This window comes from Cheilinus undulatus, linkage group 12 (genome assembly GCF_018320785.1).
Source record: "Cheilinus undulatus linkage group 12, ASM1832078v1, whole genome shotgun sequence".
In the NCBI taxonomy this organism is placed as follows: Eukaryota; Metazoa; Chordata; class Actinopteri; order Labriformes; family Labridae; genus Cheilinus; species Cheilinus undulatus.
Window position 1 is genome coordinate 16807434 of NC_054876.1, and position 27835 is coordinate 16835268.

The 27835-nt window shown below is 38.4% G+C and overlaps 1 protein-coding gene across 8 annotated transcripts in view; it reads right to left on the reverse strand.

The window, feature by feature from the left end:
• ncor1 (nuclear receptor corepressor 1) overlaps window positions 1-27835 on the reverse strand; it is a 115263-nt gene that overhangs the window by 68314 nt on the left and 19114 nt on the right. For all 8 annotated transcript variants that reach the window (XM_041800956.1, XM_041800957.1, XM_041800958.1 and 5 more), the window contains 12 exons: window positions 27089-27183; window positions 26671-26878; window positions 26202-26384; window positions 22742-22855; window positions 18046-18102; window positions 17857-17909; window positions 17033-17099; window positions 12078-12250; window positions 7475-7565; window positions 7125-7303; window positions 6955-7009; window positions 5293-5394 (listed from right to left, as the gene is read on the reverse strand). In XM_041800956.1, the coding sequence (XP_041656890.1) occupies window positions 5293-5394; window positions 6955-7009; window positions 7125-7303; window positions 7475-7565; window positions 12078-12250; window positions 17033-17099; window positions 17857-17909; window positions 18046-18102; window positions 22742-22855; window positions 26202-26384; window positions 26671-26878; window positions 27089-27183 (1377 nt within the window). The remainder of the gene's footprint in view (window positions 1-5292; window positions 5395-6954; window positions 7010-7124; window positions 7304-7474; window positions 7566-12077; window positions 12251-17032; window positions 17100-17856; window positions 17910-18045; window positions 18103-22741; window positions 22856-26201; window positions 26385-26670; window positions 26879-27088; window positions 27184-27835) is intronic.

Below are 27835 nucleotides of genomic sequence, written 5' to 3' on the forward strand. Positions count from 1 at the left end.
TCTCTATGACACAGAAATGAACAAAACTTCTCTCGACAGCTGTTGGCTCCATCTACACCATGGACTAAGGCAAACTGACAGGCTCACTAGAGGAGTATCATCCATCAAGTATTGTACCAGTCACTTAGTTAAGTGAGAAGAACCATCATTGTGTTCAAGATGTAATCATGAACTCTCGTGACCTTAAACTCCTCGTATGCAAATGGAAGAGTCTACAATCAGCCCACTGTGTCGCGCAGCAGATGTACATGGAGACAGAATGTCCTGTACAAGGACTGTAGCATCAGTTGGTAGGGACAACATCTACATAAAGCAACTTAAACCAATATCTTATGTTGCCTAAAGTAGACTTATGAGATGGAGCATCTTTTGGAAATGGATTGTGCTGTGACAAAACAATTTCATAACACAACGTATACAATCTGTATTGAACAATGTGTCTCCAGATGTCACTGAGGCGTTTTCTCTTTGACGTCTATGACGTTCACATACCATGTTTGACAGTGATTACTCTAAAGTTCTAAATGGGGCAGCTCCAGTTCATCCCAGTGCTCAACTCTGTGACAAATACATTTCATGGAGCCACATGCAACAGATGAGGAATAGCATCAGTCAACAGGTCATGCCTACAAATAAATCAACATTTTCTACATCACGAAAAAAGTTTTTTGCACTTTATGGCAGTTGTTTATTTTGTGTAACTGATTTGCGACAGTGCCATGTTCCTTATTATTCACACTGTTTATCTTTTAGAATTAAATATTCCAAGACTTAGAAAAAATGTTTTACATTTTAGAGAGCAAAGTAAACACAAGTGTCAGATCATGTGTTTGTGTGTTTCCCTGTGTCCTGAATGTTCCCCTTGTCCTGGTCTGACCTCCAGTCTTCACCACGTGTTTGAAAAATATGCATAGTAGGGGTGACCCGGAATAGTTGGCGATTCGACGATTTGATTCGGAGGAGTCTGATTGGACTATGAACCTCATAGTCTAATGTTGTTATGTAACCAAGATCATACCATTCTGACTACATGGGGGTGCCCACAGCTGCTAAGCCTGAGTTTCCGTTAGCCGGCATTTGCCGTCATTGGCCGGTAAAAAGGGCGGAAGTCCGGCAGATAAAAATATAACCGGTCAAAATGTCCAGCAGAAAATATGCAAATGACCAGGTAAGTAAATACTGAATACTTACATATTGTATTTTGTGTAACCTAGAAGATATGTTGCGAGAATGCGTTAATAATAACTAAAAGTTGCCTAATCTTACTACATCTACTGTCCTGCGGTGCTGGGGCTGTTTATCTCCTCAGACTGCAAGCACTTGGCTAATTATGTACGCACGATGACGTCAAAGCAAATCTATCTCTCTGCGCGTGGGAAAGTTTGACCAGAGCTTTCTAGTAAAGCAGAATTTTAATCTAAGTGAGGTTTTCCTGGTTGACCAAAGGCTTAATATCATCAGTGGTATAGAGAGATTTTGAATATGTTATCGCTGCGAGTAATGAAGAGGCTGAAACAAAGGGAACTGTATAGCGGAGCGTCATGAACACCGATGCAGCAGCAGCAGAGAGAGGGGCCTTTGCCGGGCAGAGTTGCAGTGGACTTCGATAAACTACCTATGACTAATCCTCAGTTATACAGTTATATCATCATGAGGACTGATGGTAAGACTCATTTTTCATTTGAAATGTAGAGTTCTAACGCAGTGTCCAGTTAACAGAGCACTGGGAAGTTATGTGCTTGGATGCTTCGTTGTTGTAGGTGGAGGATGGTATTTGGCTGTTGTAAGCTGCAAAGTTACAGTAGCGGCAAATGTGCTAACAGGCTAATGACGCTATGTGTAGCTAACTGTTGTTGTTCATGAGTTTAACGTGAGCGTATATTGCGTATCTGACTGCATGTGTAAGGAAAAGCGCACAGCTTTCATTTTGATACTTTAAACCACTTACACAAAGAAAAATAAGAGAAAGTCTGTGTGCAGTCATTTCTAGGGTCTAATGATGTGTATGTGTCTACCAGTCTGCAATAACAGGGTGATAATTACTCAGGTTTACTGTCAGCTTGGTTTCTACTGTCTCGGTTTTGGGTCAGGTCTGGAAATAAAAATGTGTCCTTAGTCCTGTTTAGCGCAGACTTGTACGTATCAATGTATCACAGAATATCAGATTTATGTGTTTTGCTGCTGTTAATGCAGCAAAATAATGTTAAAGCAAATGTCCGGTAGTTGTTCGAAATGGCCGGAATTCTCGAGGACTGCCGGACATTTTGACTGGGGACAAAAAAGACTAGCTGAAACGCTGTTCGACTTTTAGTCAACTAAAGGCAAAATCTGATGAATCAGATTCGACTAGGAAAATCCTTAGTCGAGGACACCTCTAATGCATAGTAATCTCTTTCTACGGGAGCAGTGAACTATAATCATATGAGCATTTGTGTTTTTTAAATGACTGAAAGGAGGTAAACCTCCATCATGTCATTACTGATAAGTAAGCTGCTCATTATCTTTAAACTCTTAATGGCATTTTTAATGGCAGCAAAGTATCAAAATATTACTTATTTGAGATCCCATGTAAAACCCATGATAGAAAAATAAATAAAGCATGACGGTGGTTACACATGTTTCAGTCTGTGGGCAGTTTCTACATTTATAATAATGTAAGCTACAGATTGTTTGCAATTATGTGATCCTGAATGTCTTCGGAGAGTCAGGGAGACAGCCTCAAGAAGTGAATGGGAACCGGGGAAAGTTTATACTTTACAGGTTTACACTGTAATCTGATCAGAAGGTGTATACATACATAGAGTATGATTTTTACCACCGTTTAACCAATTTCCCTGGTGTGGAGGCCATCACAATATCACAATTTACTCAGTTCTACAGAGCTCCTTGTGTTGAGCGTCATCTTACCAGATGAAGGGAGACAAAAGTCTTGAGGAGTCTTGTACTGAGCAAAGGGGCTAGCTGAGCCCCTTTAGCATATAAAAAATCCTCATAACATGCTCTTCATTTAAACGGTGATGCATTATCAAGTGAACAAACTCCATGGGGTAAGGGATCAAGTAAAGATGTACCGCTCATGAACGAGCCTGCGCTATAAAAGAGCTCTTTAATTTGAGCCACATTAGCTAGCTCCCGTCTGAGTGCCAGTTTTCTTTCCTCCATCCTTTGTCATTATTTAATCCACATTTAAAAACCAAGCTGTTACCAAATGAAAAGCCATTTAGGATCCAAAAAAACAGCCCTTCTGGGCTTAGCCAAATGAACTGGATCTCTAATGAAATGGATTTTCTGTCACAATTAGGGAGACTGGATGTACATCAGCTGAGGAAACATGGGTAAGATCAGAATTTAGTGCACTAAACCATGACAAAACTGTACTGAACCAAACCGGACCACTTTCTGGAAGCAGCCCATACATGAGCGTTACGTGACACTAGTTGACAAGGCTTAAGACAGAGGCTTATACAATTCTTGCCTGTTCCTCTGTGAGTTTTTTAAACTCTTTCAACAGTTTTTGCCTGAATATTTCACTACTTTCAGGACACAAGAGTATTCTAAGAATAAAAAATATTTATGTTTTTGTACTTTGAATGTGTAGCATGGTTGTGAACAGCTCAAAACATGGCCCTTTGGTACTGTTTCTCAATGTAGAAATCACTACTTTCCTCTCAAGGGTTGTTTCTCAATGTAGAAATCACTACTTTCCCCTCAAGGGTTGTTCTCTGCTGATGCATGGTGTCATCTACAAAGAACGTATTTAGTGCACAATGATTTGTGTTTGGTGATATGGTATAATATGGTATCATACTGCTCATTTATCTCTCGGGTAATGAGTCCTCCCTTATGGTGTTAGGGGCAAAGGTTTAGGTAATTGTCTTATGTTGCATCACTCTTGCGTTAATAATGGGATCGTTTGTCCTAACCCTTGGAACCCCAAGCCAGTTTTTGCTATTTTTAGTCCACCTGTATTGTTTATGCAAAAATGCACAAGGAACCTCAACCCTTTTTAGCACAATCAAATCACAGACATCTATTTTTTCAGGACAACCTGGGCTATCAGAATATGCATAAGGATGTCAGATGAATGTATGAAAACTTTTATACCAGAAAGACCAAGATCAAGAACAAAACAGAAATTGAATACACTGGTAAAGCACAGTCCCCCAATATTGACCCATCCTGGTTTGTCTGAAGACAAAACAACACATCATAACTTCATCTGCATGTAAAGATCCATGCTTGTCAAGCAAGATTATTTTTAATGGAAAACGAGGAATCATGAGATTTTTTTCTGATAAGAAGTGTTTGCAACAGTGCTCAAAAGGAACTCCGCATTTAAAAACATGATGACTTTATCTCAACAACACAACATAAACTTTTGATTTTTCTGTTTTGGAGAAATTTTAAGAACAAATTTACTTACAAGCTGCCATTTTGTGCAATTCACTCTGAATAATGATGCCATACTATTGCACTGTCCATTGTCCTATCAAGTTTCACCATTAGAGCCTTTCGAAATTTAAAACGGAGTGAAGTTTTAGTGAAAAGGACAATAATGAGGCAGTTACTGTAATGTAGATCCTGATGAATACAATCCAAAAGATGTGGGAAGAAGAACAATGCAGCCATTTGGCACCACTACCCAAAAAGCACTGCACAAAAATGACAGCTGGCATGTGAACTTTTTTTTTAATTTCTCCAAAATGAAATAATCTAGTGTAATTCTTTGGACAACGTGCATTTAAATAACACAAATGCCAATCTAATCAGGCAAATATGTCTTGATATGCAGATACTCCTTTGATAGGTATTATCTATCTTGGGTTGAAGTAATTCCTCACAAATCACTTACTTTATTCATACTGCCAGAGAGAATTTGTGCCCCTGCACCGACTCAGTAAATGGCCACGCCTCTTTATAGTAGAGCCACACTTTTAAAGCTAAGAAAAGGCTGGGAGTGCTTCCTCTTCCTTTTCCACCTGTCTGGCCCCATTAATAGTTCAGGCGATATAGGGGCTCAATCGTTTGTGCTGTATACTATAGGGAGGTGTGGCACGAGTGATTTAAGTGCCAGACATGTATCTGTTACGCACAGCATGTACTATGACAGACTGACAGCGAGACATGAGACAGGTGTGGCAGTGGGTGAGACAAACCTGATGCTGCATAGTCAACATGTAAATGCTCACACCTCACAGTCACCTGACAGGGATGTTTCCACTACAAACACCCTGTTAACACCATCATATTAAGTTTCTGCATTCTCAGATCATTAAAAAGGTTCAGGTTTACCTGGTTCCTTCCTCTCCGTCGTCCATAGTTTCTTCTCACTAGCGTCTTGTAGTTGTGGTTCTTCTTGGTCAAGTAGTAGTAAAGGACACAGTCAGCAACGCACTGAAACAACAAATGTCATGCTGTTAAGAATAAAAGACGACAATACTGGACGCAACAGATTGTTTTTGCAGTTAAGGATAATATTCATCAATCAGCTACAACTTTATGTCCACCTACGTAGTCTGACACAATATAACACAACAGCTCTACCACTTATTATTGGCATTCACATTTCAGTTTGTGTTGACATTGTCAGAAAAGTGATCATTCTCATTCATGTTTGTTTATTACTGGAGTCATAGTCAGTGCTAGTCATGAACTGGTGTTCATTATTTTGAAAGGTGTTCCTAAACCAAACTCTTAAACCATTTAAAATAAAATGCTTAATTTAATCAGCTAAAGCCAATTCAGGCTTCTTTGTCAATGCAATGAACATTATATTCACATTTTTCTTAGATATATTTCACATAATTTTCCCTTTTTTCTAATGCATAAAGTTATGCCTCAAGAAATAGATAAAAAAAATGATTATATTCCAAATTCTTGCAGATAAATCAACAAAAAACAGGAAATATAGGTTTTACTATGCACTACTATACACTTCTGATTTTCATGACAGGTTTTTTTTGTCAGGTTTTTCAAATATTTATTTTTTTGATAGGAGCTGCTTTGAGTAAGAAGGGTCCCATGTGGTCCCAAAGACCACAGCTGCCCATCCCTTACATAGATTGTCATGATTAAATAGCTGAAGTGTCTTTTTAGTAACCAAATAGTCCAGAATAAGCAGCCCTGCAGGGTCTTAAAATGCTTTAAAGTGTAACTGAACCCCCAGCTCAGAGCTAACTTCGCCCACTTCAGGATTTCAAAAAATGCACAGAAAAAGGCAGTTTGGTACTGAGAGGAGGGAGGGGGAAAGGACTTTTTCTGATTGTTTTTTTTTAGAGGACGGGGTTTTCCAGATGAAGCGGAAGTGAAAGTGACAATAACAGAGTCCCCAAGCACTGCTGCTTCATAGTGATCTTTTGAGGTGGAGGATTTTTCCCCTCCAGAATCCCTTAAGGCAGGCTGTGAAATGGTGGTGGACCGTGGTGGTCCTGAGCACTACCTGTTTGGGCCGTTGGCTCCACCAGCACCGGCGTTACTACAGTCGTAGCTCTCAGAGCCGAAGCAGTGCAGGTGCAGGCAGGAAAGGATGGGAGTGGTCTCTGAATGGTAAAGTCAGTTAGCGGCGGTAACGTTCTACCTTTTACATCATAAGCCACGCCTTTTCAGGAAAGATTTTTCAAGGCAGATGTCCATTTCAGCTAATTAAAAGACTTAAAATGCAGATTTTTTTCAGTTTGGTGCAAACGTCAGAAATTACAGCAGCACTGATGTGTTTTATCATAGTTCAGTCAGATACTCAAGTGTACAGCTAAAAAAGTGTTCTCTAGTTCTTTAATCACTGCTGAATAATCCATAACAGTAGAACAATTTTACAAACACAAATGTAAGATTTTTTTTGCCATTACTAAACTATTACAAATAGTCTTCTATTCCTTACTTGGTTTTCTGTTGGATTGCACAAAAATGCAATGAAATTAAACTATGCAATATAAAGGCAGCAGCGCAGCTCTTTACCTTTCTTTCCAGGTACGAGGCAATCAGACCAAAGTTTTTGGGGTGTTGGACAAACCTGGAAAAGCAATAAACATATAAACAAGTCCAAGCTGGCATTCAGGTCAACAAATAACTTCTCTTACACTCAATGAAATAAACTGAGATCTAAACACTAACCAAAAAGCACTCACTTCTCTTTAAAGATCTCCTTTTCATGCTCGGTCCAAACATTCATGAACTGCCGGGCTTTGTACACCTTCATTGGGTCGTCCATCAGGCCATTCATGTTGATGAACTTCACTCTCCTCTGCTCGGAGTCGTACATCATGGGAGGGATGACGGACAGCTGTCTCATCTGCTTCTCATTGTTCTGACAGGAAAAGCAGCCTTTGTTACTCCAGCAGACACTATCTTCTTTGTTTAAAAAAACATCTTTCTACTTTTAAACTCAGCAGTCACTTTAATGTATTTTTGGAGTAAAATTTGGGCTTTTTTAGCATATTTCAATGTAATTTATTTTAAGGGTGTCCAGAATACTCACCTCCTGCTCCGAAAGACCATCAATGATTTCAGAAATCTCATGCTCGCTTCTTGCAATTGTTGCAGAAAGGCCAGTTCCTCTTTGTCCAACTCTGCAGAGAACACAGAAACACTTCACCATAAATTCATTTTAAACCTCACATTAAACGTATTACTCTCCTAAAGACATTACCATCAGTTTTTAGTCTTCAAAAAGGAAATAAAATGTCCAACCTTACAGATTTATAGGCATTTTCCAAAGAAATTAGAGTCAAGCCGCTAAAATTAGAACAAGTTTTGGAACATTGAACAAACAGAATCATTGTTCATAGTATTACAGAATAAAAGCATTTGACCAGTTATTACTTGCTTCCTCCTTCACGGTCTGGCAGTCTTCATAAACACAGCTGACACGAAGGCTTACTTGGAAATTTCAAAGAAAGAACAACCAGACGCCAGACCCTGACCCTGTGACCCATCCTTCCTGGAGGCACCCATACACCAGTATAGTGTCTCTGTCTAACTACAACTCTCTTTACAACAATAAATGCATACAAAGACTGTTAGAGTTAATATGATTTCATCTCAGTCCCTCCATCTTTGATCTTATCAAACAAAGTTTAATCATTTTCATCCTGTGTATTGAATTATTCAAGGCCAGTGGGGGAAAAAAAAATCTAGCTTAAAGACAGGCAAAGCACACATTCTGCTTTGGGTGCTTATTTTTTGAGATTTTAAAGTCAATTCTGAAGTAAAAAACTGCTTTTTTTACTAGTTTGGAGCAGGAATAGCTGAAAATAGATCTCTTAAGAGATCTGCAATTGTTACTAGACTAAAAATGGAGAAACAATTTCGTTTAAAAGCACTTTTGCCAATTTTCTGCCCAATAATAAAACTTTTTTTTCTGAATAAGGCGTTAGGTGTCCTAAATACCGGTATTTGATTGATTTGATAAAGATTGGTAACTAACATCGGTTTATACCCGCACTGTTTGCTGATGGCAAATGTTTGTTAAAAACGGTGGATATTGATCAATACCGATATTATGGGCAGCAGCACAATCAAAAGAGTATCAGACATACAACATAAAAACTATTACAAACAATTCAAACAGATCCTGGACCAGTGTTCCACAAATGGTTTGTTAAGACACATTGCGTCAAGTCTTGGAGTGCCTTGGAGCGCCCTATGTTATTACTACAACTATACAGCAATTTTAGAAATTGTAATATATTTTAAAGAGGTTATTTTTATGCATAAAGTGTGCCTCAATATTATGGCTTGATCTAAAATGTGCCTTGGGCAAAAAAAGTTTGAAAATCACTGTCCTACACCATATATCTGGACATGCTAGACCCTGGTTTCTCGACATCATCTATAACTCTAATTCTTTTGACTCTTATAAGAAAAAGTAAAATGTGGTATATCTGCCGCCAGGAGGTCTGGAAAGTCTGGAAAATAATTTTATTACATTTAAGAAAAATATTGGACGGGGTACCTACACGACAAACTGCCTGTGTGTTCAATCACTGCATAAAACCAGAGTCTTAATAATCCAAAACTAGCAAGTTTCATATAGCAGAATAGCAGAGAGGCCACTGCAATGACAACAGTACAGTCAGTACATTTAATGATGTTACAAAAAGATCTGACAAGTCTGACTAAAACGGGACCTTTCAAAAGCACACGTTAATATGTTAGTTTGACTGAAACTGTACTAAGATGTCTTAAAATCAGACAAAGAATCCATCACTTTTATATTCTTCCATGAACCTCAATCATAGATGTACATCAATAGACATTCTCAGCATGCTCTACAATTCCAACGCCAGGCTAAGACCTAATCATGAATGCATAGAAGAAAGCCAGGAAGAAAACAAGGTAAAGGCATCAACATGGTCAGTGCTGGAGCAAGAACCATGCAATAATAGACAGACAGGAAGGCACAGATTATGTTATGTCTGCTAAAGGCCTAGGCCTTGTCCACATGGAGATGAAAATGATATATTTATGTTTGGTTTTGAAAAAGTGTAAGCACAAAACCATTTAAAATGACTGAAAAAACTGTAGTATATATGTATGTAGGCATGTAAGTGGCACCATAACATTGCCACAGAAATGCACCAAAAACAGAGAAGAAGATTGTGGAGCAAGTTCACCCAAAACCTTTCTCTTACCCCAAACATTCTCCTGGCTGCACTCCGTGGTGGATCTAAGAACACGTGGCATATTCTGTTCTCCATGACCATTTGTTGCTCACGGTGGTTATAGAGGAGCAGAAGATTTTACTGTAAGGGCCATAATAAGCTCAGTAGCTTCTGCTGCAAAAACACCATCGTGTAATTCCATTATTGTTGCTGTTGGTTGGGCTTGCACATGTGGGTTAAGTTGGCTTTAACGTAATCGTTTCAGGAAAGTTGCTCTTGGTTGTACATACGGAGAGGAAACAGTTGCCGGAACCTGGTTCCAAAAATTTGTGTTTTCGGGCTACCAAAACGCAGGTTCTGTGAGGATGAAACACCAACACAATAAAATACCTCTGCAGATAATCCTAAACTTGTTTCTGTGTCAATGGCCCCTTAAATAGCATAGTACCTTTTAGGGGTGGAACGGTTCACAAAATCCATGGTTCGGTTCATATCACGGTTTGGTGGTCACGGTTTTCAGTTCGGTTTGGTATATGTTGATCGTTAGGAAAATCAATTATGTTTTGTATAGTCAGGTTAAAACTGAAAGAATGAGGCTGTCTGACATTTGATGCATCATTGTGACAGTCTTAGGTTAAAAGTAGGTGAGATTCTGGCACTACAAGAGAGAAGACGTTGCTAGTTCCAACAGACTTTTCACTTAATTTGGCAAAGACAGTCATCTCTAACAAATGCTAAGAACATATAGTTAGTCACTGTCACAGCAATGCAATTCAGCTGAATCTGGGCACAAATACTGAACTGTCTGAAATATATAATCCACATTTATTAAAAAAAATTATATTTTATAAAATATAAAAGTAAATGTAGCTCTTAAAGCTCTGACCCTTGAAGAATTTAACTTTGCTAACCATATCATATAAGAACAACATAAAGTGAAGCATAGGCTCTGTCAACACTTGACTTAGGTCCCTTTGTTTGAAGCAATTCTTCGTCGAGTCTCTTCATAAAGTGGGGGAATTACCGTGTCTGTGAAGTGTTTGCGGGAGGGGATTTTATATCATGGCTCAAGTGCTTTAATCACTACGAAATCCCGCACCCTCTACCACCGCATAAGACTGTATATCTTTGGCGATGAAATGCCCCATGCCTTCGTTATGAATTTTGCGCTGTCAGACTCGTCACTGTAAGGCTGTTTAAAAGCTGCGGGGAGTAGAAGTTGTCCTGTTGACTCTAACCCTCTCCTTATTGCGCTGTTAAGTCTCTAACTGGGATGATGTCTCCGCAGATGAGCTGACATGTTGGTCGTGTTGCCGTTAGCATAAACCAGTGTTGTACAGTGCTTGCACCCCGTCGCACGTTTGTCAACCACTTTCTTACCACCGTCATCGTAGCTCACTCTAAATGCAAAGTAGTCCCATACAGCAGACTTAAACAGTGCTGCGGGTGCATCTTTTAGCGCCGGTCCCGGCTCTTTTCCACTCGCCATGCCCACAGACGTACACAACTTCATGACCGGCTGCTACGCTGCTTCACTTCTTTCTGTGGTTTACTAGAGCTGCAGCTGGCATCCAGCTTAAGGTGCATTACCGCCACCTTCTGCTCTGGAGTGTAGCCTACACCGCTTCACCTCGTTAGTAAATGAGAATAAGGAGTTGCATGCTTATGAACCGAACGGGGACACACGTGAACCGAACCGAGACAGTCGAACTGAACGGTTCGGACGGTTTTCATAAACCGTTCCATCCCTGGTACCTGTAAAAGGTCAACTTGAGGAAAGTCCAGTAACAGGCTGAAAGGTGGCATATCAGAACCCTAAGGAATCAAGCATACTTTCACCATTGTTTCAGTTCTCCACCGTTGCTTGTTATACTAGGACAAAATCAGAAGTCCAATTAAAAGGCCTAATTAAGCTTGACTAAACAATGCATATAAACGTACCATGGTCTGTTCTGTTCCATGCATGCTTTTGTGAACAATCCTAGACCTAAAATATCCCTGTTTGGATTGATTAATGATGATACCGTCTTCTTGTTGGAGACTTTTTAAATCTTATTTGCAAATATGCCCAACCCAAATTTTAAAAGATCTCTAGAAAAAGACTCAAATGTGAAAGAGTGACAGTGTACCCAAAGAATCCCTTCTCTAGCTTGTAAATTCTCATTTTTCTTGGTCCTGTATGACAGTAAGAATCTAATTACTGGGCTTTGGAACACTGGATAAAAGATCTGATAAAAAATAAAATCTCTAACATTTTCATTAAAAATGAATGACGAAGTTTATCGTTTGGCGCAGCCATAACCAAAAAATGGGGAAAGAAGAGGAAAAGAAAGAAGTCCTTTCATTGCTCATGTTAAACCAATATAAAAAGAGTATATTAACTAACCTTCTCTGTGGGATAAAAGAGGACTGCTGTGTAGTAAAACTGATTTATTTGAAAATTATTCTACATAATGCTCTGATCAGATGGCCTGTTACCTCTGGAAGCGCTCCTGCTGCTCTCTCTGCTTGCGGATCTCGGGGAATTGCCTTTCATAGTACTCCCGTGTTCTGCTCTCTTTGGCTTTGCGTCGGGGGTTGTTCTCCATCCGCTCCACCTTCTTCTCCCACGCTTCCATCAGCTGGTCATAGCGTTGGCAGATCTTCTGTTCCTGTGTGCACAGAATGGAAAATGCTACAGTAGGAGTGGGCATTCATCCCTGCAGTGAGAGCCAAGAGTACCTCTTGCCAATGCTACGAGCCAAAAGATCCACAAGGCATATATAGATCATGAGGGAGCTGATTTTTCATAAATAACCTACAGAGAGGGAATTGACATCTTCTGTTTCTATCAATCACTCAAAGGTTACTTGAAGGAGAAAGTATCTTCTACAGAATCAGCACTGTTCAGCTGCTGTTGGACAATGTTTATGGACAGAGCCTTGTTTGTCTGAGGTGCAAAAGATGTAAAACACAACCAGGCGACTGAGAAGAAAAGACAAACTAGATGCAAATACAGAAAACAATTATTAAAATCAAACCAATTGAGCCCTTCAAAAACAAAGGCTGTGATGTATCCAGTTCTTACAGTCTGAAAATGAATATGAACGCATCAGTGAGTATTTTACATGTCAAATAAACCTGTCAGTAAAGCAAGTGCCATGTTAATCTCTAGAAGGTTACACGACAAAAATAATACACAACAGGCTGCAGAAACTTGAAGTGCAAGCTGGGTTGAGAGAGTACACGCTGTTCAGGAACTGGGTGTGTTTGTTGTGGGTTTTCTGTCAGTCTTTAATGTTGCCTCATTCAGTGTCCCAGCTTGGGCACAGTTTGTTCTGATGCAACTATTATGATTACAAAATGCTTTTAAAAGCCCGTTACAATTTTGTTACATAAGCATGCACATTGACCTGCACACATATGATCCCTGTATATCTTTAATTAGGTTTATTTAAAGTTATCTGGATATTTTAATCTTAAATGAGAAGAGGCAAAGCACATACAGTTTTATGTCTTAAACTAGTACTGTCATCGTGTTAAAAACAAACAGACTCCTTTCCAGATGTTGAAGGGTTAAAATGTTCTTGGGAATGTGGAGTGACTCCTGCTTTGAGAGCACAATACAGCCTGGTTTCCACTCTGTGCAGCAAGACAAACAATTCACCTTCCTCTTGGCTGGAGGCCATGTGCACTCTGCCATTGTTTAGGGTCCATCAGGTCTGTCTGACCCTGACAGAGAGCAGCCACAGAAAGGTGGAACTCACTGAGTCGTTCAATATAAATAAAGAGAGCGAAGTGACTCAACATGAGGTGATTCTGAAATATTTAAACCACTGGTTACTGATATAACTGGTTTCGGATGCAAAAGCCGCTGGTGGCTAGAACAATACTTTGAACAAACAAGGGAAACCACGGCCTTTCCACCCCTGTTTTAATTACATCACCATATTTTTATAGCAGTAAAAGCATTGTAACTCAAAGGATGGCATAAGTCAATCAGTTCTCTGATCAAGGTAAAAAGTTTAAAGGACTGCCAATAAAGTTTGTGGACATTCACTCCCTCCAGAGAAACGTCTGTTGAATAAAGCCACGTTTCCACCAAGCAGTCTGGTTCAGAACAGTAAGCAAGTATTGTTCACACTGTCATAAAGGGTACCAAAATAACCAATCTGTACCATCCTACTTTTTTGGCCCGCCTCTGTTGGAATTAGGGCTGAACAATTTTGGAAAATAATCTAATTGCGATTTTTTTCCACAAATATTGCAATTGCGATTTGATATGCAATTATTATATAGTTGTCCAAAAATATCTAATTCTGAGGATTTTGAATCGTATGTCAAATTGACCTATGGCTAAGTCCCGCCCTCAAACGCGATGAGCCAATCACAGTGCGTATACCACTCCAATACATTCGGACATCAGCTGCCTGGACCCCCATTGAAATGAATGGAAGAAAGTCAGTTTTTATGAGGTATTTTGAGATTTTAAGTTTAAAAATGGTCAAACGGTGTTCATGGGGTACATGCGACTCCAACACAAGGTATCCTGAGAGGTTGGGCGACGCAGTGTATTTTTTACCCTTTCCTAAGCCACATCTAAACCGAGAAAAGTGTCTTCTTTGAATAGAAGACAGACAGACCACGACATCAACTCAACGTGGATAAATTAACATCTGTTCTAAGGTAAGCCAACATCGTATTTGAGGCAGCATATTGTCACTTTGCTGGAAAGAAATATAAAGTTATCGTTAACATCTCTAACGTTAGCTAAAGTTAGCCTAACGTTAGCTCCTAGCTGCGGTGTTCGTTGTGTCACGTTGTTTGTTGGGAGTTCATTGGCATTTTTTGTTCTAGTTTTTGTACTTTGGTGATTGTACATCATTGTAATCTGTTGTCCAAAGGGCTATAGTTAAACTAATGTTAACTTCTGGAGCTTAGCTTCATGAACTTATCTGTAATAGCCGAGATAACAAAGGCTGGCAAATGTTATGCTGAATGATTCAATGTAAATATACTATAGCACCGAACTAACGGAGAATCACTCTTGGTAAAGATGGTAAAAAGGCCGTTTGTTTTTCTCATATTCTGAGCCAAAAACCTTTACTTCAGTGGCACTTTGATGTTGATCCTCTATCTTGTGGTCTGAGATTGTGATGGCAAGGAGACGCGGTTTATCACGTTAGCACTGGGACCTGTGAATTTGGGCTCATAACTGAAGCTTTTTATCGACCTTCTCGACAATAAAATGATTAATATATCTCTCCAGTGCATAGTTTAGACCCTTTTGGTGACTTCTAGATGATATGTGATCTTTCTGTCTCCAAAAATCGTCAATAGCCTCCTTTAAAATGTCTCCTACTGTGACAGCTGCAATAGCGCCCGTCACTGAATGATCATTGTTTGTCCGAGAGAGTGGAGAGGGCGTGGCTTAGCCATAGGTCAACTGGATATGAACTGTTGCATTGAAGGTTTTTTTTGGTCATTCTTATATTTAATACGAAAAAAGTACAAAAATGAAGAAGATAGGATTTTTTGTAAACTTAAATAAAGGGCGCCTGAAAGATTGCATGATATGTCATGCATAACATCTCTGCTGCAAAAAGATTTGAACTGGTATTTTGACTCAAATTTCAGGTCAAAGAAATATTGCACCTTCTGCAATTTGAAAATTGCAGCAGGCCACATTGCAATTTAATGTAATTTCGATTAATTGCCCAGCCCTAGTTGGGATACCAAGCATTTGTATCTGACCCTTAGGACCTGAGCTAGAGTCACTGCAGTCTAAAGAATCCTAATTTTCTGTGCAACAAGCTGAACAATGAAAAAAGACAAAACATGCCATATTTTGTAGAAAGCTAAACGGCTTCTCTCTCACTTTGTCATAAACATGCGGTTAAAGGAAACAGCGATATTGTAGCAAATAGACTGTGGATACTGATTAGACTGAAATGACAATTCAAGATGACAAATTACAAGCTGTGGATATATGTTGTTTGTGAACAAGCCTGTTTAAAGAGGTCCCTTGTGCATGAAGCCAGTTCTCTTGTATGTGAATGATAGGGGCCAGCCCCAGTTGGAGAGAGGGTTCAGCTGTTTTAATTTTTGTTGTTTTTTAAAAGACATAAAAATCCAAAATGATACCAAACGAAGAGCCTTTTGGGAGCCTGAAGACCAGCTCTTACTACTGAGCAGAGCCAAATAATTTGAATCTTTTAAAGGAGTGGAATGCAAGCAAGACCAAGGATCACTGTACCAAACTGTGCTGAATTTGCTACAAACTAAACCAGAAGGATTGGTGAAAACCAGAGATGTGCACGGGAAGACTAAAGTTGAATTATTTGTAGATGGCACCAGAATTATGATTTAGTTAAACTTATTACTAACACATTTTTTTATCAGTTAAAGCCAGCAATCCTGGTCCAACACCCCACTAGTAGCTGCTAAAGTTGTTCTTAATGACTACTGCCTTGTAACCACAACATTCTTTAATCCAGTGTACACAACTGCAAACTGATAGCGCAAATACCATGTCATAGGAACAGCTTGGTTTACCTCTATTTTGATCCGCCAAGACTAAAACTAGACTAAAAATTCACCACTGTGGGTAAATCTATCAAATACAATGCATCTGTATCTCTTCTGCCTCTCAGCTGTAGAAAGCAGGGAGCCCAGGTTTGGCAGTGTATAGTACACACTACCATGACTTGGTACCAGATTCAGACAAGAGAATAAATGCTTGAAATAAAGGTTAGGTGTAAATTGTGAGGACTTTTTATGGACTTAAACTAGACTAAAATGTTTTTCAGTTTTTGTAAACTAAAACTAGACAAAAACTATAGAGGGTAAAATAAAATGAGACAAAAACAAAACAGGATCTAATCTAAAGACTAAGACTGAGTCTAAAATTAAAAACAGCTGTCAAAATTAACATTGCTGCAAAGGAATGTGGCCGTTACCTGCAAAGAGAATCAAAGGTGGGTGATGCTAGCACTGCTAACATTAGCCACCCACATTCTGCATTGCAGTGTGGAGTTGGTTCAGAGAATGTATTTATTTGACTTTAGGAAAGTCAGCTAAAAGGAATAATAATTTAAGCGTTATCAGAAATCAGAAATGTGTCATCACATATTACCATATACAAGGGCTATAACATTCATGTCATTTGTACCATAAGTGAAGTGGAGAGTATGTATGAAATGAAAGGAGCTGTGAAGTTTGACCATGTTGTTAACTAATTAACTGCCTGCTAAAACGTTATCACCAAGTTAATCATGGTTAATTGAGTCTCCCTCTGTGCATGTATACTGGGACAAGGGCACTGATCCAGTTAAACCTAATCAAGAATTCATTGTAGCTGGACTTTACTGTGCATGTAAAGGTGTTAACTGAGCATGGGAGTGATCTAGAGGTGTCCAGAGTTTCTATCATGCTTTCCTAACAGGGACACTTACCCTTTGTTTGCGAGCATGATTCCTCCTCTTGAAGAACAAAATAAGCTTCTTCCTCATGACTTGGTTCCTAAAAGAGAATAAAGAATAATTAGAGACACAGATATTTACAAAGATATGACTTTGTTCTTTATGAAATTATTGTGGCATTTACCAGAAAGCATGAGAAGTTACATAATGAGGTAATGCCCCCAGAAACTCTGACAAAGTACAAAAAGTTAGCACAAGGGCAAGAGTTACGTTTTTGTCCTTTAGCCACAGCAAATGTACATTCCTGAGGGGTGGAATTTGATTTGCTTCCAACAGCCACATTGAAAAATCATGGACAAATCATTTATTCTCTTCACTGTGACTGGTACAAAATACTGGGAACTCTTGTGTTTACACATGATGTTGGCTGCAGGGCGAGAAGTGAGAGAGCTGACCCTGAGAGTGTGGTGTGTACGGCAGATTCACAAAGGGGTGGTCTCTGTCCTGATAACAGAGCGAGCCAGATGGGCCGCTCTCATGGTACACACTGATAAGAGTTTGATCCTAGACGGAGTGGCCTTCAACCCTTCAGCACAGCCCTGCTTTAGACACAAATACGTCCTTTCACTTGCTCGCTCTCTCTCTCTCTCTCCTTGGTGTCAGTAGGGCAGTCTATTCAGGTGACTCAGCAATCAGATTAGATAGAATTATCAGCTTGTTTGTCAGCATTACTGCAAACACTTTCCTAAGCTAAGACCTTACCTATCCTGTTAGCACGCTCAACGTCATGTCTGCTGCAGATCTTAATTTAAGCCTGACTAATGTACATGGAGTGAATCTATAACACAGATACTCACGTCTTGATGTTGTCGTGGTACACTTTGGTGTCTGACGGTTGATTGTAGAGGGGCTAAAAAAAAAAAAAAAAAAGAAACAGTACTGGATTAGTCATCAGCAGCAATGTTCAACTAGCAGCTGAGTCAAGAGTTACTCTTCCCTCCAAACTTATTTATAAACTTAAATGTATTAACCATTAAATCACGTACCAGCTCAACCTTAGGGCCAAGACCTTCCAGGATTTTATGGGCTTCTTCAGCTTTTTTCTAGAAAGTAAAAGAACGTTTCATTTAGTTTTGAAGAGTCCACAAAGTTAGATATGTGCAAAAACATTTTCAACAGGAGAAACATTCAGTCTTTCAGTCAGTATCATATGTGGGATGGTTGCTGTAGTGTAAAAAGAAATGCATCTGGTAACTGATAATGTATGTAATCTAAAATTATAAAGACAAATAAGAATGTAAAGATGGAGAAAAATCATGTATGTGTGTAAAAAATATCTGTATGTCTTTCCTTGTAATCAAAACTCTTTTAACTTGAGGAAGCAGTTTTATGGTAAAATCATTCAATTTTGCAGATGTTTGTCCTCATTTTAAGCTAAGATATTTTTCTTTACTTTGCTCTAATTCCTCTATTAAATATATGTTGGATAGAGTAAGAAATTCAATGGGGATTGACATGCAAGACACAGGAAGACTATAGCTTCAGTACATGGGATGCAATGTAACCACCAGGTCATCTTAGGCACCCCATTCTCATTTTAAATCAAGTAAACAAGCAGTTGACAGGCAAACTAACAAATTTAGTAAAAATAAATAAATGATAATCCAAACAGTTTCAATAAAAATAATTCTAAATATCCTATAATGCATCCTTCCTCCTTGGACTTCCTGCCACTTTATGGGAGGTTTTAGGCTCTTTATAAATCAGTTGTTGAGTTTTTTCACCTATACATTGAAGAGGAGGATACTAAATCTTGTTGAAATTTCTCTTTGAAATCAAAAGCAATATGAGTTTTACCATTTCTTACAGCATATTTTGAAAGGCAATCACAAAAACTGGAAATCAGTCACATGTTTTTGAGGAAAAATGGGAGCTGTAAACAATATGAAATACCTCTAATGATCTTCTGGTTTTAAGTATGGTTGCATATTGATTGCTTCTTTTCTGATACCAGTGCTAAATCAATTATTTTTAAATGGTGTCAGTGCCTAAATGGCACAGGAAAAATGTGTGCTAAAAGTCAGCAGAAGAATAAAAGCTGTCTCAATACTGTAAATGACTTGGAGAAATATCTTTCAAAGATGCCAGCAGAACACAGGATAAGAAAAGGTTTTTGGTTGACTATGAGATGAACTATGTCCACCTTATGGAGATAAATGTGACAAAATAGATATATTTCAGTTTGAAAAGGTCTATGAAGATCACAGACTTTGAATCTGAGTAAATACAAAAAAGGAAAGAGGAAAAATATTCCCTCTGACTTCAATATTATGTTTGTATAAAAACATGATCTTAATCCTGCGACTACAATGTGAACATGCACTGATTTCAAAAGGTTTAAGTGGCCATGGAAAGGATAGCCATCTTTACAGTGAGTTGAATTTTCCACCTAATCTACAGATCATTTATTTGATTTTCTCCCAAAGAAAATGGAAGAGAAAGACTCTGTAAAAACATCAATTCAAAATCACCTTGAAAATCACAGCAACTCCTGAGTGAACAAAACTGAGGCCTGTTGTATGTCTCTCAGGGACATTATTTGTCCTTGAATTAAGATTTTCATTGGTAAATTTGACACAGATGAGCACACACAACATAAAAAAATACAACTAAAATTGAAAAAAGAAGTAATCTTCAGTTTTATTTTCAGGGTTTGCTGCAGCAGTTTTCACGGATCAGAGCATCCACAGCTGCCAGACTGAACACTCTGCACGCTGCTGTACAGCCTAAAGGGTTAAAGGCTGACTGAGAGCGAAGGCGTGTCTCAGCACTCTCCTACCACAACACTGTCTGACAGAATGAACTATAGTGACCTCCAAAAACACACACACATACACACACACCCCCACACACACACTCAGTCACTTTCTCATTGTTCAGCTGAAACACAGATAATGAGGCCTGTCTCTGCCCTTGGTTTAATGTTTTCTTAATTGATTTCTAGATAAGTCCAACAAAAATAAATGAGGTAATATATGACAAAAACACAGATACTTTTCAACACTACACCTTAGAAAAATATGTAAAGAAAAGGAACACAAAATTCAAACGACAGAGACTTTTGAATATTATTACTAAAAATTAAAACATTCTTAATGTAAATGCTGTGTTTGGCGAAGCATTTGGAAAGGTGCCATGAAGATTTAAGACATTTTAAGACCACTACATATGAAATGAAAGGCCATCATTATGACAGGAAAATATCCCTGACTTTTCTGTGTAGTTTAACCTGACATAGGGTAATTTTTTTCCAGTCTTGCCTTGGACTAAATTAAGACTTTTCTCAAAGACATTAAAGACATTTCAAATTAAGTGTAAGACTCTCAAGGCTTCAATTTAAGAATATTATTGCTTTTCTCAACATTTATTTTTTGGCTTTTTATCCATTGATGGAGCAGTGGATAGTCAGACATTGAGGAGAGATAGAGAATGGGGATCAACATGCAGGAAAGGAATGGCAGGCTGGACCTGAACCCAGGCTGCCAACCCTGAGGACCACAGCCTCTGTACATGGGGCATGAAAACAAACCCTCCGCCCCAACAACATGAAATTTAACACTTTTTGAAGATTTTTGATACCTCCAAAGAGACGCTGTTTCTGGATCTAAAGCCCTATTCACACATGCACTGTACTCTTGAAAATGTATTTACATTATCCTATAGGGGTGCATCTTTAAACATATAAATCTTAATCTGTTAAGAATTTGTTCTGAGAATCCCCTCATTAAAAGTCTGTACACGGTATCGGTTTCAAATATCGGTTATTGGGTGCATGAGCAGCTAATAATCGATTTCGGTCAGAAAAGCAATATCTGTCGACCCCTATTCTGAAGTTTGTTTCTTTGCTCATCCCTAAACTTCAAAGTCTGTTTGAGTCTGAGGACTTCAGCTTAAGGTCTGAACTACATTTATATACCTGAATCAATATTGGCATAAGCAAAGATTAATTCTGAAACATCAGCTTATCAGGTACTGGCATCAATCCAGTATCCTGCATCCCTGTTTTTCATAAACTGGACCTGATTTTAAGAACTTACAAAAAATAACTCTCTGACATCTGACATTGTTAGTAAAACAAACCGTAGTTAAGACCCACAACTTCAGGTCTTATTTCTAAAACTTGAAAGTTTTGGAAATGAGGGTGAAAAAGAAAAGGCTTAGGTAGGTCTATATCAGCAAAAAATATCAGCAGAAATATCACATCTGCTGATATTGATATTATGGCAATACTAACGTGCATCTTTGAATATAAAATATAGCCTAATAATAGAGGAAATATCTGTAGCTTAGATATTTGTCCTTGCCCACTGGCTGATACGAATCCTCTATGGTATTAACCTAGCAAAGCAGATTGATAGGCCCTTGCAAAGCTCCTGTCTGAAACATTTGGGCCCGGTTAGAAAGTGACAGCACCAATCAACAACAAAGGGCAGTACTTTTGGGTGTGGCAGAGTCGTGATGTAAGCAAGCAGCAACAAGAGGCCGGTGCAGATATGGTGGAAGGGATTAGTGTGGATGCTGCTATAGCATCAGTTTTATCAGGACTTGATGACATTTCTTCATAAAAAGAAGAACTTAGAACAGTATTGAGTTGTTTTCTTTTCAAAAACAACAAAAGTCGTGTACTGAAATATCTACAGTTGCCATGGTTCGCGTTACGCAGTTCTCTATGGAGTTTACCAGAGCTGTTTTACTCCTCAGTAGTGGCTACATCACGTGTTTTGTTGCTCTAATTGGCCCGTAAAGATGTGACAGATAGAAAGTTCATCCAATCACCCTCCGAGATGTTTTACAAAGCCTCTGCCCTTTCCCAAACGCTGTATATTAGTAGTTTTCCAGATGGATGTGTGATACACATCCATCTGGCATGTCAGGTTACTATGGTATGTCTTTTGCACATAATTTTTTGTTTGTTTGTTTTTCAAACATATGATGGTTGTACTAGACAAAACTTATTCTTGACTCTTTAAGTCATGCTTGGAAAGTATTAATAGATTACAAAAAGCCAAAATTTAACAATTAAAACTAATAAAAACGTTTAATTTAGCCTAACCAAACTAACAAAGCTGAATTAAATCTCAAAAAGACCACATTTCGATTAAAAAATACAGGTCAGTTCAACATTAAAATGAAAAGAAGTGAGAAATTCAAAACTATCACAAACTCAAAGGGTAATACTACTGACAGCTTCCTGCTGTAAGGTTCAGGTGACCAAGAACTTCAAAAAACATATCATGACTAAAATGTCCTGAAACTGCTCTATTACAGATTTGCACAACTTTAAATACTTTAAATGCTTTAAGTACTGTATGGGCCACATAAGCACTGAGAGCTGAACCTTGATTCACAGACCAATGTATCATGCACATTTAAGAGCATGAAAGCTTGACTTGAAGGGGGAGGCTGTCGATGGTTGGCAGTGGTCACCATTGCTACCCCCTGCTGTGAGGACAAAGCAAAGATGCATGTGTCATCAGCTTGTAACAGCTCCGCTCTCTCTAAGAGAGTGAAATCAAGCCAGTGGAAAACAAAAGTAACTTCTTCCAGCTTTTATGATCCACGGAGACGATGGATGAAACAATAGCTGCCATTGTTGAGGATAGAAACAAAATGTCCAAGGAGAACTGATGCCTGTTGTTGCTGTGCGTGTGTGTGTTGTCATGTTTGCGTCAGATGACTTACTCTGTTCTCATCGTAGATGATCTGGACGATGCTGCGGTGCTTGTGCTCCACTGGGGGAGGGGTCACTGGCTTTTCTGGCTCCACTGGCTTTGCTGCTTCCTCCTCCAGTTGTTGCTAAGAGACAACAGCATCATTAAACATTTTGACCAAAAGCACACAATAAAAACAGAGGAGAAAACCTAAGTGGCTTATTTTCCTTTTTGTCTGTATTTGCATTGATTAAAATACTGCACAACACAGACTCATGTGCACTGTGCTGATGTGACACAAGCTCCTGATAGCTGAGATCCATGCAGGCATTATCAGATTATCTCTACAGGATCGTTCAAGTGGAACAGAACTGCAAGGTTTGTACCATCGAGGCCACTGCTGACGCTCACAGACAAGCTGAACTGGTGACTGTTTGCTGGGTCAATGTTTACAAGTTAAAGGTTATGTTGACAACCAGGTTACAGGGACATGATTCGAGGTATTCCTGAAGTGTCTCAAATAAACAAATAAATAAATAAATACAAAGAAAAAAGCCATATTCTCTCCTAGACATGCTCAGATTACATTCCAACCTAATGAGAGGGAATTCAGAAAATGATAACTAGGAAGAACGGCCACAAACTAAATTAAAGAAATCTAATTTAGGATAGGAGGATGGGCTGATGAGAACAAAAAATAATCCCAGACCACAGTTGTTGGGAGTTTTTTAGTAAAGCATGTGGAGCAGCTGATAGATACAAACTTCTTCATCTCTAGATCTACAAAATATGAAAGAATAGAAATGTAATAGGCTTTATTAATATAAGCCAGGAGTGTCAAACTCAATCACAGCAAGATATTGAGACCTGAGAGCCTAAGAGGGTCAATATCTACCCATGAACTGCAAACCTTATTTCAACAGTGACAAATTATGGGGAAAAATTTTGAAATCATGAGTTAAAAGTCAAAATATGAGTTAAAATTTTAAATGGTGAGGCGATAAGGCCAAATGTGAGATAAAATTCAAAACAATGAGTTAAAAAGATCAGAATATGACTTGAAATGTAAGACTGTGAACTAAGGAGGCCAAAATATAAGATAAAAAGTCAATATTATAAATTTTAATCATAATTGTGAGATGCAAAATTGAAAATGTGAAATGAAAACACAAATTAATTTCTTTTCCACAACCTGAATTTCCATCTAATTATTTCTTGTCTTTACTTTTTCATTTTTATGACTTAACAAGGCAATTTTAAATCATCAAGGTTAAACTGGCAATTTTAAAGTGGAGGGAATCTGTAGACCTAATACTGGTGGGCCAGTTATAATGAAACCAGCATTGCTGCCATCAAGACTGATGGGTCTATCACATTTGTTTTCTTTTCTTTTTGTCATAGTTTGGACGAATCCATCATGGAACTATGTGCACAGAACTGTGACCCCTGAACTGTGACAGTTCAGGAAAATACAAAAACCGTTACACAAAGTGGAAAGCTTATAATAGTTTGGGATTTTTATTGGTATTTATTTTTATTTTGTTTTCACTTTCTGTGTTCAATTTCAATTTAGTTTTATTTAGTTTTGACTGCTGGTTTGTTGGTTTAGTTTAGTTTTTATTTTGCCAAAGTGCTTCGTTTTAGTTTAGTTTTTATTAGTTTTAGTTTTTTATGGATAGATGTCGGGGCTGAGAGAGCGTCACACATTTTTAAAAACATATTAAAACAGGCTACTCTTCATTGATCATTTTATTTACTTAATGATGATGTTTGAATAAAACTCCAGACATAAAACTATCACTATGTATTTATATTCTGGTCCTGTGAAAACCATAATTACCAGCTGTTGTGATTAAAAGCTGCCGGGAAATATGTATAACACTGAGACTAATATAGTTACTGGTTTAGAAAGGAATAGATGAACTTTTTATCATTCCATACAAAGCCTTTATGGGGTAGAATAAACCTTTTCTACAAGGATTTTGCATTAATTTTTATCTGTACAAAGGTCAAGGATGTACAGTATATTCTGTTACAGAATCAACCAATTCTAGTGTTGCACCATGGTCTGCTCAGTAGTCAGGCTTTTCCTTATGTGCTGCATAGAGAGCTAAAAAATAACAAACTACATAGTTGTGGCACATTCTGCAGGACAGACTACATGATGACCCCATTTCTAAATTCCCTGAAATTCTGAAGATGCCAAATGAGCAAAAACTGGAATGGCTGTTCAGATTTGATGTGTTTATACCTGCGATTTTTTCCTAAAAGTCTGGAAAAGAAGACGAGATACTTAACTTATTCAATAATTTTAAGTTTGTCTCCATTTTCCTTTTCTGGTCAATGACAATGAAAGAACTAGTTTACACTCTGATCCTACACTGTTTAAATTCTTGGTGTCATTTATCTGTTAGCTGGTATTACCGTAACTCTTGAATTTTTATTTAAAAATATGTTAAAGTCAAGTTGCTCACTTGCATGTTTTTTTTGATCGTTTAAGTTTGTTATTACACTGATGATTATAAATAGTGTAATAGGGAAAGGTTAATCATGGGATGAGAATCGGAGGCTATGTTTTGTACAAAAAGAAAACAAACAAACAAACAAACAAAAAAAACGTATCCAATTGTATGACAGAATACATTTTGCTTACATTTGTGAAATTAATAAAGATGCCTTGATAAAAAAAAAAATCTTGGTGTAATTTAAGCTCATATGGACTGGGCATATGATTGTATTGTATGGCCCAATAATAAAATGAAAACTTAAAACTTTTGAAGCACTCAAAGCATTTTTCTGTTATAAGTTCTGTAAACAAGTGTTCCTATTAACACACTAGACATATATATTGTATCTATGAGGTATTTGCTGACAATACTTGCTGCCTGGCTAACTGCTGTGCTGATATCCTCAAGAAAAATTGAAACAGGTTTTCCACATTCAAAGTGTGGCTTTAGGTGGAGGCCATCACACTGTATCATTAAGCTACAAACTGAACAAAGCATACGGCCCCCTTACATTTACTGGACACTACAAGAAGAACCAAGCACAGCTGTTGTGGTCTGTGAAGTGTGGCTAGATTTCTGTGGAAGTAGGAGCCAGACTTTGGCATTGGCCAAGAAGAGTGATGAGCAAGTGCTTTAAGGGTTGGAAAGGTCAAAAAACTACTTTAAACTGCTTGAAAAATATCAGGGTAAGATTTATTGATGAAAAAAATCTGAGGAAAAAAATCTTTCATATGTTAGTTCAACCCCACATGCATTTCATGCTAAACCTAGAATCTTAGGTAGCCACACCCTTAAAGCTTCCCTTTCACAATTATTTTGTTATGCTAGATAGATACGACTCACCAACAGATGGTGGTGGTTTATAATTACACAACTTTTCAAAGAAGCAGTGAGATTCACCGACTTGTACTGCTGTTATTCACTGTTTTCCTACACATCGTGTTTGATGAGTGTTTAAAGACAAAAAAGTAAGAAGTATTCAACCTGCTTCTTCTTCAGCTTGAAAATCTGCTGCTCCACTTTAGCGATCTCTCTGTCCACACGGTCCATACTCTGGATCAGCTCCTCCTTGGAGAGTTTGGAGGGAGAGGTGTCCTGCTCTTCCCCTATGTGTAGTGGATGTCCTCCTTGAGATGGGGACTCCACTTTGACAGAAAACTGAGATTCCTAGAAAATAATAAAAAAAAAAAACATTAAAATAATAATTAAAAAAAACAAATCAAATGATTCAGTCCACCCTGAGTAGTTATGCTCTACAAAAATAGGTATGTAACATTGAAATATGGCCTTTAATTGTAGACTGTATTCATTTCTGAATGGTACATGAAAATAAACTTGACAATGTAAGGTGTCCAGGGAAGACAGAAGTTTGTTTTCATTAGAAACGGAAGTCTAAAAAGGGGTTAAATTCTGCAGAAATTTGACAAAACATTGGCAGATTTATTGTACCCACCTTTTTGACCTCCACGGTGGCTCTCAGACTGTCCTGTACTGTATGGGTCATGGGCAGGACTAAACCCCCCGCTGTAGGAGGAGTGCGGGTGATGTGAGCCTCAGCAATAGTCTCCATGCGAGGCCGTTTAGACTCCATAGCCTCATGCTCCGCCTGGGATGTGATGGAGTGAAATTGCTGTTCGTAACCATGGCGTCTCTCTGGAGGCCTGAAGTGCAGAAGTAAACAAAAAATTAGCAGACATGTCAAGAAAAACATCCGGTCGTCTAAATGAATAATTCCCAAACTGTAATACGAGGACAACATCCCTGAGGGAGAGCAGAGGGAAAAACAACTCCCTTCATAACATGCAGTAAAAATTTGAGGATGAAGGTTTTTTGTTTGTTTCAGGACAAGGAAGCTGAAGTGAGGCTTTTACCTTTCAGTTCCAGGGTGAAACTCAGAGAGTAAAGAGGGTCTTCTTCGACCCTGAGGATCCTGCATATGAGTCCGATAGTCTGGGACGGGGAAATCCTGAGAAAAAAAAAAAAAAAACAGAACAGACAAAATATGATGTGTGAATCTGATCCGGTGTTACACCATGCAACACACCCTGCATTTATTTCTCAATAACTGGAAAAATAGTTTAAAAAAACACAAACAGCCACTCAAGTACAACCAGAGCTCAGAACTGGATCAATTTTAAAATACCAAGGTTTACGCCTGAGTGGGGTAAAACTGCTTTAGTAAAGCAGAACCTCATATGTCCAATAATATCTAACTGATGGCTAGGTTTCCCTCTCTGGTATCATACAGCTTGTTTACAGAAAAACTCAAAGGAAGTGATTGCAGCTGCTTCAAAATGTAGTTTCTTAACCAGGGTGTGAGTATTACAAGAATGACTGTGTGTCCATGAATGTATTTGTAATGGTTCATTCTGGAACTTTCTGTTATTTGTTTTATTGTAATGCTCCAGGGCATCCTGGTAAGCAAGACCTCTGTCTCAGTGGGTTCTCCTTGCTGAAATAAAGCATGATAAATAAAGTCCAAGCAATCTGACAAAGTTCGTGCTCCCCCCATCTACGTTGTCTTGTGTAAAATGAGGAGGCTTTTCATTAAAACTGAACTCCATAAGGTGTGGGAACTAAAACACGGGCCTAGTGCAGATGGCCTAACGCTAAGGTTC